The sequence below is a fragment of the Fusarium phalaenopsidis genome (genome assembly GCF_050370095.1).
Source record: "Fusarium phalaenopsidis strain FUZ10S chromosome Unknown contig_32328, whole genome shotgun sequence".
Classification (NCBI taxonomy): Eukaryota; Fungi; Ascomycota; class Sordariomycetes; order Hypocreales; family Nectriaceae; genus Fusarium; species Fusarium phalaenopsidis.
In genome coordinates this window covers 398,147-411,208 of record NW_028145393.1, presented here as the reverse complement: position 1 = coordinate 411,208, position 13,062 = coordinate 398,147, and the positions used below count along the sequence as shown (strand labels likewise).

The window sequence follows — 13,062 nt, the reverse complement described above, 5'->3', positions numbered from 1 at the left end:
GATGTCGCCTATTTGACGTCGTCTGGCGTGCGCATCCTGGAACGTCGCCTCTGGATGACGACCTCGTGATTTCTGTCTTTACGCCTCAATTCCTGCAATGTCTCGGACCTCCTGTCTTCATCTTTACCCGTCTTGAGAGTATGCTGCAAGGAACATCAAATATCCAATGACCTCCAAAGGGGTCTGCATCCATGAAGCCTAGATGTTTGGTTTGGGAACAGGGCGCGTGGCAAGATACAAAAGGATCCGCTGGAATAGTTGGAGGATACGATAGCCAACTCTATCTCTTTGAATCTCTGATCTACCGCAATGAAGCCCAATCATCTCTTACCAGTCCTCGCAGCCGCGGGCATTGATGCGCTCCCCCTATCATCCATCCTGTCCGATGAAAGCACATTTGGCATGTGCTTCTCCAACTCGGATTGTTCTGGCTCAACTCCCATCTGCTACGACTACACTTCTACCTGTGTTGGCTGCGTCGTCAGCGGCAATTGCGGAGGGTTGACTCCCATTTGCGACACCGACACGTTGACCTGCGTCGCGTGTATTTCGAGCGACGACTGCCCCGGGCTGAACGACCTCTGCGATCCCATCACCTTGAGATGTGTCGGTTGTATCTCGAATGCCGAGTGTTCGGGCTCGACTCCTGTTTGCGACCCAGATAGTCGCGTATGCATTGCAGGAGTCACCAGCCCTACAGAAGAGCCTCTGGAAGAGCCCGTCGAAGAGCCTATCGAAGAAACCGTAGACGAAACCCCGGAGCAGCCCGCAGACGAGGCTGTGGAGGAACCGTCGGATGATGCTCTGGAGCAACCTTTGGGAGAGCCTCACCCTATACTCGACAGCCCCAGCGATTCGGATCTCCCTCCCCCCACTACGGATGCTGATCTCCCACCCCCGGATCATCCTCTCACCCCAGATCTCTAGCGGCTGGAGATCCCGATATTTTTGCGCACGTTGGAGCAGGGGTGCTGGGATCGCCCTACAAATTGGAATGAAGGACGACTCGCTCGCTTGTTCTTGCGGGGTTTATTGAAGGTGTATTTTTGGTGCATGGATTGGCAGAATGACACGTCTATATTTGTAGCATTAATGAGCATTTAAATTAATGGCAAAGACCAACATACACTTTCCTCTACAGTACTTAAAACCGACTGTTGACCAACACTTGTTTTCTGTGCATGTTGACACAACGGCCAACCCTGTAGCTTATGCACGCTGCAGCTTAGAGTAATTAGAGTAATCGAGATCCTGTCTCACTAGCGTGGCCTGTCGACTCATGCAGCCAGACACATCATATCTTGAGTGAATGCAGGGAGACTCAAGGGCGGTGTTCCTGCAGCCCTAGTGGTCCAGCTAAACTTTAGCCACCCGTTGCGTGCCACAAGGTTAGTTTTGCGGAGTAAGACTAGGGCATTAGACTCATGAATCACATCCTTTGATGAGAAAAGGGCAAATCTCTAGCGTGCTTTTGCTCTAATCTTGCGGCTGCAGGTACAAGACCCAATTCCAATGCCCTTGCAGCAGTGAGACAACTCATTTTTAAGCTGCCCTGTCGTAAACGTTGTGAGACAGTTGGAATTTGAGCCCTCCCTACAGCTATCAGCATTTCCGTCTGCCCTACTGTCAGTAGATCTCGGCTACTGCTTCGCCCTGGCGTGGCAATTCTATCGGTAACAGCCCTGATAGGATGTGGCAAGGTCCATGCTTGTCCGACATTCCCATGCGATAGCTCTCGAGCGCACATCGAAGAAGCAAAGCTAGTCGTGAACTATGAGGAAGCCAACCACCCCAACTCCGGGTATTGGTCTCCTGTCTCTGGCAATAATGCAGGAACAAAGGGGTGCAGCGCCACCTTGGATGTTTTATCCCTCCCATCAAGAAGAATGAGACTGATTGAACCAACAGGGCCGAGACGCAGAAGTTGCCACGACTCTGCCCTGGATTAGTTGGTGGGCACATATATAGGCACTAAGTAGAAGTCTTGTGGTGGACATCTCATCTTTGATCAATCCTACAGCCGCTGCAGCCATGAACGCTCTCAAGGCAAGCCTATCTCGTAGCCCTACGGGTCGGGGCTACAGCGCCATCTCGAACGACTCCAAGGCCGAGCTGATCACCGCTGGCAGCCATGCACCTGGTAGCAAGTTCTTGCCACGAAGGTTGCTCCGGCTGTCGACCAAGGGGCTCTTTCTGCTGGTCTGCACAGTTCTCACTCTGCCTGGCGTCCTCTTCACGATGCTCTTAAAGGTACGTTCTCACCCCCACACGTAGACGGGAGATAGCTAACGAGAGGATTCAAGGGTCATGGTCGCTACTATGGAAGGACTCCAGCGCCCTTTGATACGCACCGCCGTCTCCAGATCATCCTTCCATGCAATGAGCCGAGCACAAACCTGTGCAAGTCGGTATCAAGCGCCCTCGCACTGGGCTTCCCGGCGCCCGTCATTGTCAACTGGGGCAAGGACTACCAAGGTGGAGGGTGGCATGCTGGCTCCCATCTCGACAAGATCATCGGTACCATCGACTACCTCGACTGGGCTGTTAGCCCCAATGCTACGGGTCCCAACGCTCTCAGGGATAGCGACCTCGTTGTCGTCGCTGACTCGACCGACACTTGGTTCCAGCTCCCGGCTGACGTGCTCATCAAGCGATATTACGAGGCCAACGAGCAGGCCAAGGAGCGTTACGCAGAGCAGTGGTTGGGCAAGGGGGAAGTACCAATGGAACAAACCATCATCGTGTCGACCCAGAAGAAGTGCTTCCCTCCCCGTCAGTCCGGTTCGATCCTCCACTGCGATTCCCTGCCACAGAGCCCCCTGCGAGAGGATCTGTACGGCAACGTGACGGACAAGGACCCCCTGCGGTACACCAAGAACCGACCTCGCTATCTCAACAGCGGCAGCATGATTGGTCCAGTCGGAGACATGAGACGGTACTTCCATCGTGTCAGGGCCAGAATGGACGAGCTCCAGGCCAAGGGCACCCATCTCTACAGTGATCAGGGCATCTTTGCCGAGATCCTCGCTGAGCAGGAGATTTTCCGACAGCAGCTTCGCCGCAGAGAGGAATGGGACGATGCCTCTATCGGCATGTTCCAGGAGGAGCTCGAATACCACGTTGGACTCGACTATACCCAGAAGCTCTTCATCCCCACTGTCTTTGAGGAAGAGGATGGCGAGATCATCGCCCTCAACAACGAGACTCATATCCAAAAGGCTTCCCAGCAGCGTGGTATCTACCCCGCTCGCCTCCACGGCGTCCCCGAAGACATCAGGAACGCGACAAACCCGCTGCAGAATCTGGGAGGCGAAGATGACTTCAACTGGGGCGAGCTCCCCCTCTACGCCGACTACTACACGCGAGCCATCCCCGTCATCGTGCATCACAACGCGCACAAGGATGGCGCCAAGGCGCGTCGCTACAAGTGGTGGGACAGAACGTGGTTCTTCCCTCATCTCCGGGCTCTCCTTAACGCGCGCATCGCGGCCGAGAAGCCCTGGCGCCTGTCCACCGTGGAACTTCCCCAGGGTGAGGTGGTGTACACTGCGCTGGAGACGTACGACGTGAACCCGAAGCCGAGATTGTATAAGCAGGGGCAGGGTATCGAGGAGGCGAGCTTTGAGGCCGTGTGCAGGTCGTGGTCGCCCGAAGAGGGTGAGAAGATGTGGTATGATGAGATGTTCCGAGATCGAAGGGGTCCTTTGTAATGGCGCATGGTTGACTTTGAGAGGCATTACTCTTTTGCATGTGTTTGGGAATATTGGCGGCTATGATGGTTAGATTGAATGAACATAACTATGATATGTAATAAGACAATGGCGTATCAAGACTAAGATCCTTTGAGGTTTATGCCCATTAAGCAGCTGTCTAAACGCCTACCGTGCTTCTTGAGAGTTTTCTACACAAGTGTCCTCTGCCTTGCATAATCAATTTACATGGCCGCCTTCACTCGAAGACACTGCTGGGCTCTCTAGAGAGATTCCATCTTCCTCTTTGTACCCCGGGTTCAACGCTCGCTTTCGCCACACTCTGTAGAACCAAAAGCAAGCGGCAGTTGTCGGTACTGAGAGCACAGCCCATATCCATAACCGAGAGGCGTGGCCCATCCACTCCTCGTCGTCGAAAAACGGCATCGACAAGAGTGCCTGTGTGATGTTAGTCTTGCTAGGATGCTAGTCCAGGATCCTCACAGCAAAAGTAGCTCCGGGAAGAAAGAACATGGTGACAATGGCAATCTTTAGTCATGGTAAGCGTCAGTCAACTGTTTTTATCAAGAGGTCTCACTGTTTTCATCGCAACGCTATCCTTCTTCATCTCCTGCGCAAGGGTGTGTGATTCCTTGGCCATCTTGCGCCCGAGGATGGCATCTTGTTGCATAGCTTTAAGAATAGCTTGCATGGCCTGCCCATTGGCAACCAGCAGTCTATCACTGTTGATCTGGATGCGGTTGAAGAGCTTTGTCGTGGTGAGATACAGAGCCCCAAATCGCTCTAACGGGACCCATGAATCACAGAGACTGATCAACTTACGAGAGCTAGGATGTTCTGCGTCTTCTTCTCAAGCTCTACCGCAAACTCGTGCGCCGCCTCTACCTGCGAGAGGACCTGGTTGTAACCGCGAGCGGCCTGCTCAAAGTCTCCGGCAGCACCGGCCGAGATCTCTCTCTCGTGAACCGTGCTGTAATCCGTCGACAACTCTATAACGATTGCTTGCAGCGACTTCAGTTCCGACAGATAGCGCTGCAGGTGCGCTGCGATAGAGTGTAACGCCCTGCTCAGTCCGGTCAGTACAGACTCCGGTGCTGTGCCTTCGCTGTCCAGCTCAATCTGCAGTTTCTGCTCGTAGGCAATGAGCTGCTCGTTGACGCTGTTGAGCGAATTGGTCCACCAGCGGGCGGCACTACTAAGATAGACAAGATGCACACAGTAATCCCCCCCTAATTGGCTCTCGGCCTTGGCCCGCCTCTTAAACACCTCAGTGATACGCTCTTTGGGTTCGAGGGCGACCCCGGGCCAACGGCCATCCATAAAGTCGAGGGCCACAAAGGTGAAACGCTTAGAGGTGGGGTCGACGCGGAAGAAGATGCCGACACATGAGCGATGGATGTCTAGCTGTACGTCAGGTAGCTGGAGTTTGTGAAAGGGGTTCATTTGAGTCGAGTTCTGGTCGTCCCCGGCCGGACCGGAAGCTCCTGTTTTGACCTGCACCCGAACCGGTAGGAAATACCAGGAGTCGAACGCAGTTGAGTTGGCGAGTTGCAGCCTGCGAGATCCTCGCCCGTTTGGCAGGTAGTGTCGGGTAAGGGAAAAGATGAAGGCCGCAGGTAGCATCAGATGCTTTGCGAGGCTCTCGAAGCACGCACTAGAGATGCGCAGTTTGTTCGAGTCGGGCGGCATCTGGTCCAAGGAATTGTGCACGAGGTGTTTATATACGAAACTTGACAGGTTAGGAGAGTCAGAGGATTGACCTGTGAGGCGTCAGAGGCGCTAACGAACAAGAATTGATAGTGAGGAGAATTGAAATCTGTCGGCTGGTATCAGTCAGTCCAGGGTCGCTCACTTCTGGAATGAGGTTAGAAGGATCCTGCTCTCACAAGTGAGTGAATGTCGGCTTGGCAAGTGAGGTTTGGTTCCAGGCATGGTCGTGACCCCGGCTGGCAAGTGATGCGGATGATGTCGGTGAATTCTGATAGATGAGACTGGCGAAAGCCTTCGAAGGACATTGCAATCGACTTTGCGTGCTCTCTAGTGCCCCATTATTAGCCGCAAGATACATCTTGGAAAAGGCTCCAAGAGATCGATTGATCGACTGACAGTTCCGGGGCATAGTTGCCCTTGTGCACTTGTGGCATGGCGAGTTTCTGGCAGGGTGAGAATGTGAATATGGAGTAGTCGCGCTTCACACGCCATAAACATGCAATTTTTGTCTAGGTAAGGGCAGAAAAAGTCCTCACCCAGATCTGATTGAAGACTTCGGGGAATGCACCTCGATTTGGGGCACATCGTGAGGGGGTGTTGGTTATTCTGGGCAGCCTTGGGCGCAGCTCAGCCACCCATTGCCTACTTACTTAAGGCGCCGGTCTTGAGCTTCTCCCTCCTGCCCCATCATCTCTAACTTCCCCGCCCTCTGAACCTAACATAATGGGAATTCGACGTCGAAATCACAGACCTGCGGCTCGTCCTCTGGACGCCTCCTGGATCGAGTCCGACGATGCCGGGCTTCTCCAAAGCGGCTCGGCCAGCACGAGGGACGGCACATCAACACTGTCGCGGAAGGACACGAATGCCAAAAAAGACAGCCCGGAAGCACAGCAACTAGATGTCCCAGACGCCTCTAAAAATCACTCCGCCCATTCTCGTTCCCCGGCCCCGTCCCAATCGTCTGGAGGATTGGAACCTTCCACTAGTGTTAGCGCCGATGATGCCTCTTTCACGTCACAACAAGGCCCGGAAACGACGAAATCACACCATCAAAGGCCCGCGAGAAAGCGGCGATATGCCAACAAGCACCATTCTCACTGGCTGGAAGAAGGCGACCAAGCAACTGACAACAACAACACACATCAGCCACAGGCGGAATCTAGCAGGTCACAGCCTCAGGCTGACTCGTCCCAACCCTACGGTTTGTCTACGCAGCAGCAGGGTCAAGACCAACACTGTGGCGCAGCGACCAGCGAGGTCGAGGTTTCTTCGGTGCCATCGACCAAGTCACCCTCGATCTTTCGCCCAGGGCAATACTTCACTGACCAGGGCTGCGACGCGCCTCCAGTCACACCCACAGTGCATCCCGATTACTCACCGTTTGTCGGTTAATGTGATGCAGATACAGTCTTCTACTGCAGGCAGCAAAAAGACTAAAAAAAAGGCCCCTGTGTTAGCATTGGGATATGATGCTATAATGTGTGGATAGTGTGTTCTTTATTATAGTTGAAGCCCGGCCCTTGATGGGTTAACTGGGCCGGAAGATCTTGATGCAGATACACGGCGACAGAACCAAAGAAGTAGCATGCAGATAAAATGGGAGGTGGTCGTGGCGCACCACCACAACATGCTGCGGCTACAGTCAAGGTTTAGCTGTTTGACCCCTCATTTCAAGCCCCCAGTTTACTCGCATTGGGAATCGTCATCGCGCACGCTACCTACCTGCGTATTTCCTCTCTTGCGCTCGCTGGTCTTGGATGAGCGGACTGCTCTCATCTTCATGCTCAGCTTCGGATATTTTGACCATGTCTCTCACTCCAGATCAGCCTACTACCCCAAAGACAGGAAGCACGAAGCTTCTCCGAGGCTTTCGAGAGAGTTGGTTCCCCATACTCCGCTGCTCCTACCAGTTCCCGAGGGCAAATCAAGTTAACTCTTGCTAGGATTCCGGCCTAAGCACCTGCAGGTTTCGTCGCCATTGAATGCGTCTAGTATAAATGATACGTCCCTGAGCAGCCTGACTCCCAACTCCAGCAACCCTCCTACGTTCCCTGCAACGCCTCTCGTCTCGTCTCAACAAAAAGGCATCGCCAAGCGGTCGCCTACTACCGCCAGCCCTCCAGCCTTCTCTCCCCCATACGTCGGTACCAGAGCTCCGCCGGCACCAGCGCTCCATCGAGAATGGGCTCAGCTCCCGTCTCGTCCGTCAAACCCTCGCGGGTTTGTAGATGTCGATGTGCCAACAGAAATGCGGAAGATTCCTCTGGTGTTTGCTGTAGACATATCCGGAAGTACGAGAGGGAGATGCCTGGACCAAGAGAAGGCCGTCGTTGGCTACATGACAAAACGGCTTAAGCCAACCACCCTAGTTTCCCAATCCCACGTCTTACCCTGGGACAGCAAATCCTATGGGTCCATTTCTACAACCAAGTTCAGGCGGCTAGAGGCCGGCGCCGGGACGGATCCATCCGTCGTTGTCGAGAATGCCCTGAGTAGAAGTCATCTACAACGAGCAAGGGTTTGGTTCCTCATGACCGACGGCTACATCGAAGAGCCCCTTGTCAACAAGTTCGCCAATGCCATCCCAAACCACGGTCTGCATGGCACCGCCTCCGTCATCATTCTCTTTGGTTACCGACTTCGCTCTCCGTTTGAATGCAATGTGTCAGTTGGCATGTCTGTATTCGCCGTCGCCCCACACTGCGTCTTCCTCTTCCATGATGTGACAACCGGCCAGGTCTATGTTTTCCAAGCCAAGGGATCCTTTGCTAGCCTGCTCTCGGAGCAATCTAGATTCACGTCTTTTGGGCCGACAACGCGATGGGAAGACCTGACCCAGATCACTTACGACGACTTATCGGCCGTAAAAGTTCCCAAGCCTACCAGTCTCGGGAGAGACGTTGTGGCGCTTCCAGGGGGAAAAGAATTTGACATGTCCTCCATCTACAACAATACCGTGTCTCAAGAGGAAACTCTTGAGCTGTTGTCAGATTACGCCGCTCTGGACGTGATCCTACTTGCGGCCAAGACCCGTGGTAAAAGTTCCTCGATCGAGTTGTGGTTGGAGACTGCCCGTCGAACTCACAAGATGACCGAAGTGACCACCTGGGAGCGAGAAGACATTGACTCCCAGGGTAAGAAAACAATCATTCGTCTATTACAGGCAGTATCAGAGAATCAAGTATCAGACCAGCAGCCCGAGGATCTTTGGCACCATCTTGCGACCTCAAGGTCTCAGGAGACCGCGAACCTACCCCAAACCCATGGCGAATCTGCACACTTTGAAACAGATAATCTCAGGTTAAAGCTTCGACTTCATCATGTGCAGAGTTGGAGTTGTTTCAAAGCAAGGGTCAACGCCCACTGGGAGCTTGCCTGCAAACTCGAAGAAACGTTGGCCGAGGTGCTGTCGACGATGGGATTCTACAGCTATCAAGAACCAGTGACCCCAGCGATACTCACTCCAATGTCTTCTGCGACACTAGATTCGCCTGTCGCTCAGGAAGGGCCAAGACAAAGCCCGCTAGGTCATCACTGGCCAACCGCTGATGGTAGGCGACAATACACGGACCTGCTGTTTCTTCCTGGTTTCAAGGGTCAGCGCAGTTCAAAACCTGGCATCCAGCTCGCGCTGTACGACACCTGCTCAATCTGCAGAGAGCCCAACTCGATCCAGACCCTACTGCTGCGGGCCAGCCCAGAGGAGGCAGAAACAGAGCATCTTCCAAAACCCGGCCAGCGTGCTGGCCACAAGTACCCCCTCGTCCTCGGAAACTATCCAGAGACAGATGTCATACTTCCCATCACGTGCTGCGATGCTTGTGCATTCCTACTCCTCCAGGCAGGCGAGCTGCCCAACGGTGACCGCGTTACTATAGCCTTGCCTTTAGTGTCACTCCAGATCCAGGAGAACCGAAACCTGTGGGAGGGGAAATTGGGAGAAGTGTACGGTCACCGCTTTCACCAGAAGATCGTATTCCTTGTCTTTCTCTCAACACTCTGCACAACTCTCGAGGATCTGATCGACAATGCGGGGCCATCGGACTCTCAGAGCCTAAGAGGAAGCCTGGAATGGTGTTGCAGGGAGTTATCTCAGCTCTCAGGGATATCTGCTCGAGCCGGACTTGCGCCAGTAGGCAGCCCGCTAGCTGGCGTAGTGAATGAAAACATGCCCCTGCAGGAAGCTATCCAGGTCGCATTCTGCCAGTCTCACCCTCTGGTTCAGGAGAACCCCTTGCTCTCGTACCCTATGGATGGCTTCTTAGTCCTTGTCCGCTTAGCGGGATTACTGCAAGGCATCGAACCTAGATACATTGAGCGTTTTGTCTGGAGGCGCCTTCTGTACCATTTTGCCGAGCAGCATGCAGAGTTGCAAAAACAAGTCGGCGCTAAAGAGGCAAAGGCCACACTGGACGATTTAATTCACGAGCCTCCAGCAGCCATGGGGACGGTAGTCGAGGCGGAGTCCGGGGCATCGCCAGAGGGGCCAGGGGCTCTTACAAGCCGGATCCGACGTCATATGATTCCACTCTCATCCCTAGAGGGCACCTACCTCATTCCTTCGTCTTCTGACACCCTGGAGCAGTTTGGGCGCATGGAGGAGTACTTCTCCACCATCCAGCGGACTACCAAACATCACCCTGTACTAGCCGTCTTCCTCCACATTATGGCCACGATGGCCGATGGCTCCTCTTTGATCACGAACGTGGAGGACTTTTTCGATAGCATACAGGATAGAATAGTTGAGCTAGCGTGCAAGCACAAAGACTTGTGCCATGCTCTTGAGCCTACAGGGTCGGTCGATGAGGCAGTCGCCGTGAGATTGATTGCGGCCGCTTATGAGCCGGCTAAGGATGTATTGTTTTAGCTTAGTTACTATAACGTGCATGATAAGCATGCGGATCAGACAAGCATGCGGATCAAAAATCCCTCACCTTACCATATTTCTATTTAATCGAGTTATTCTTAACTACCTAAAATGCCACGGTTAAATCAAGAGTCTAATATTCTTCTTACACTTTAGGACTATTAGAATAACCTTAAATTAAGTCTTTAATATACTGCGAAAACCTATAAAGTCTCTTATACTATGCTTTATCGCCGGTAATATAGTATATCTATGCGTTATAATTAAATCCCTAAATTATATAAACTATTTAATCTAGAGGAATAGATTATTATTTAGTTTATTCTTAACCTAGATTCGCGAGAATTTCCCCTAGGACTCTATAGTATTAAAGAAATAACTAACTAATTACTCGCTAACCGCGACGCGCCACTTATTAGCAAGCGCTAGGCCTCTAACTTCATTAAGCGATATAAAGAACTTAAAATATATTTTTTTTATAGATATAATTATTAAAGAGCTAAATATAAAGATCTAATTATTATTTATAATTAATTTAGGCTTATAAAGAATATAATCGCGAAATATAATATTACCCTTACTAATATCTATAACTTTAATAAAATTAGCTTTATAATAGGTATTATTATAAGCAGAATAGTTATTATAGGTAGAGAAAGATATAGAAGATTAAAATTAGTCTAGCCTAGAAACCGAGAATAGATTACTATAATTTAAGTAATTAATGCGGAAGGTTAAATAATCCCGCTATTTATCATAGGTGCGGGCTAGTATTATCTCGCGAATTAGTACCGAGAAAGTAACCTCCCGGGCGATTGGGCTATTGCGATGACCTAAAATGGTTAGACTGATAACGAGATTGGTCTCGAGTGGCTGAAGCACTTCGACCGGTGTATAGCTAGCCGATCAACTAGCCCCTACCGTCTTCTGATCCTCGATGGGCATAAAAGTCACCACTCGGCCGATTTTAAGATATATTGCGAGGAAAATAAGATCATTACGCTCTATATACCGCCTCATTTATCTCATCTACTTTAGCCTCTTAATATTAGGTGCTTTTCTATGCTTAAGTAGGCATATAGTCGAGAAATCAAGTATCTAATCTGATACTTAATAATATACGTTTCAAAGACTAAGTTCTTTTTGCTCTTCTACGCCGCGTTTTAGGCTATTATAACGGAAAATAATATTAAGTTAGCCTTTAGAGGGGCCAGGCTTATTCCTCTTGATCTGGAAATTATGGTCTCGAAGCTTAATATATAGCTGCGGACTCCAACGCCTGCCGAGGAGGTAGCAAGCCCCTCGACCCCTTAGGTCTCAAAGACGCCAAAGACCGTGCTTAAGGCCTAATCTTAGTCCGAATATCTCGATAGATAAATTAGGCGGCATCAAAGTAGCTCCCTAGAGTTAATTCTAGGAGCTCTTAAGTCTCTTACTAAGGGGATAAAGGCAATAATGCATAAGAATGCCTTATTAAGGGCTAAGAACTAAGACCTCCAATAGGTAAATAAGATACTAAGCCGGCGCCGGAGGGCAAGAAGAACCCGACTGCGGAAAGGAGGGGTAATGATAGTAGAGGAAGGAAGGTAAGTAATTAATTAGATAAATATCGATGGGCAGGTAAAGGGTAAATCGTCGAGAAGTAGTGGCCCAGGAAGGTCGGCGCAAGCGAAGGAAAGGCGTTGTAGAACATGCGGCAAGACCGGGCATAACATAAGAATATGTCAGATAGTTGTTGTGATATCTAGGGAATAATATAGCGAATAGTTTCAATTGAGTTTATTGCTTATTGTGCTTTTATCGTGGCTTCTTTTTAAAGGTGAAGATTTTTAATCTGCATGCTTGTCTGATCCGCATGCTTATCATGCACGTTATATAAATATTGATTATATATTTGTTTACAGCTCAAAGTTCTTTTCATGCCTGTGTCTTATTGTGTTTTCTGAAAGTAGTCTTAGATAGACATTGGCTACTCGTCAGCCCTAATTGTCTCGGGCTGTGTACATCCTTATTTCTCCTCGGCGTAAGTGTTGGTGCAGCTCCGTGCATTTACAAGTTCCGCTGTTTTTTGGTATCAAGGCTCAATGCTGTCATGTATTGATAACTGTGTCTTTTAGTATTGTGGCTGACGGTCTTTCACGAACTCGTCATTGGAAACAAGGAATTCAAGAATAATGGACATGCGCGTCTTTGTTCTGGTCGAAGTCACCTTATTACTCCCTTAATTTCTAATGCTTCATTCAGGTTGGCATCAAGCATCCCTGTTCCATTGTCTAATCCCACGACATCCGCAACGAGTCTCTTGGTCCACAACGTTACGGCATGTTGAAGTCAACCACCGTCTGTCTACTACGTAGGGGTGGGCATTGGGTTGTCTTACGTTGGCCGTGCTCCTCTGTGTGTCGCCATGATCTGTGCAAGTTCATCACAATGTTAAGCAAACGAAGAGAGCTTAAACCGTCCCACATGCAGATGGTTGCTTTCTCCTGTCCCACCATCACAGTCAGCCGTGCCCGAACGTCCCCCGCAAAGTGGCCCACATGTCCCGCCCGCCAATACCCTGCCCGAGCAAGGGACCACGCGGTGCAGGTACAGGGGGGCATCGATCTACCGGTACTCTTTCCTGAAATTGGATTAGCTCTATCCAATAGATCGCCCTTTAATGCATTTATATCGGCTTGTAGTTGGTCCGAAAAGCTGTTGGAGCAGCGAAGGGCTCGGATGAACTGATCGTCCCGATATGCGCCAAGAGGAATACTGTAGGCCTCGCAT

The 13,062-nt window shown here is 50.9% G+C and overlaps 4 protein-coding genes across 4 annotated transcripts; 3 read left to right on the top strand and 1 right to left on the bottom strand.

Annotated features, from left to right (window-relative positions):
• Window positions 1–309: 309 nt before the first annotated feature.
• On the top strand, window positions 310–927 carry LRP88_12821 (uncharacterized protein; the record flags this gene model as incomplete). Its single annotated transcript, XM_083249207.1, has 1 exon — window positions 310–927. One exon carries the CDS (start codon window positions 310–312, stop codon window positions 925–927), a length of 618 nt encoding a protein of 205 aa, XP_083095009.1.
• A 1,104-nt stretch (window positions 928–2,031) lies between these two features.
• LRP88_12820 (glycosyltransferase domain-containing protein) lies at window positions 2,032–3,710 on the top strand (the record flags this gene model as incomplete). The annotated part of the gene is made up of 2 exons (XM_083249206.1): window positions 2,032–2,250; window positions 2,304–3,710. The coding sequence occupies 2 exons, from the start codon at window positions 2,032–2,034 to the stop codon at window positions 3,708–3,710; spliced, it is 1,626 nt and encodes a 541-aa protein (XP_083095008.1).
• Window positions 3,711–4,175: 465 nt separating this feature from the next.
• On the bottom strand, window positions 4,176–5,399 carry LRP88_12819 (uncharacterized protein; the record flags this gene model as incomplete). The annotated part of the gene is made up of 3 exons (XM_083249205.1): window positions 4,176–4,238; window positions 4,288–4,458; window positions 4,533–5,399. The coding sequence occupies 3 exons, from the start codon at window positions 5,397–5,399 to the stop codon at window positions 4,176–4,178; spliced, it is 1,101 nt and encodes a 366-aa protein (XP_083095007.1).
• A 2,554-nt stretch (window positions 5,400–7,953) lies between these two features.
• LRP88_12818 (uncharacterized protein) lies at window positions 7,954–10,290 on the top strand (the record flags this gene model as incomplete). The annotated part of the gene is made up of 2 exons (XM_083249204.1): window positions 7,954–8,557; window positions 8,909–10,290. 2 exons carry the CDS (start codon window positions 7,954–7,956, stop codon window positions 10,288–10,290), a joined length of 1,986 nt encoding a protein of 661 aa, XP_083095006.1.
• Window positions 10,291–13,062: the final 2,772 nt, after the last annotated feature.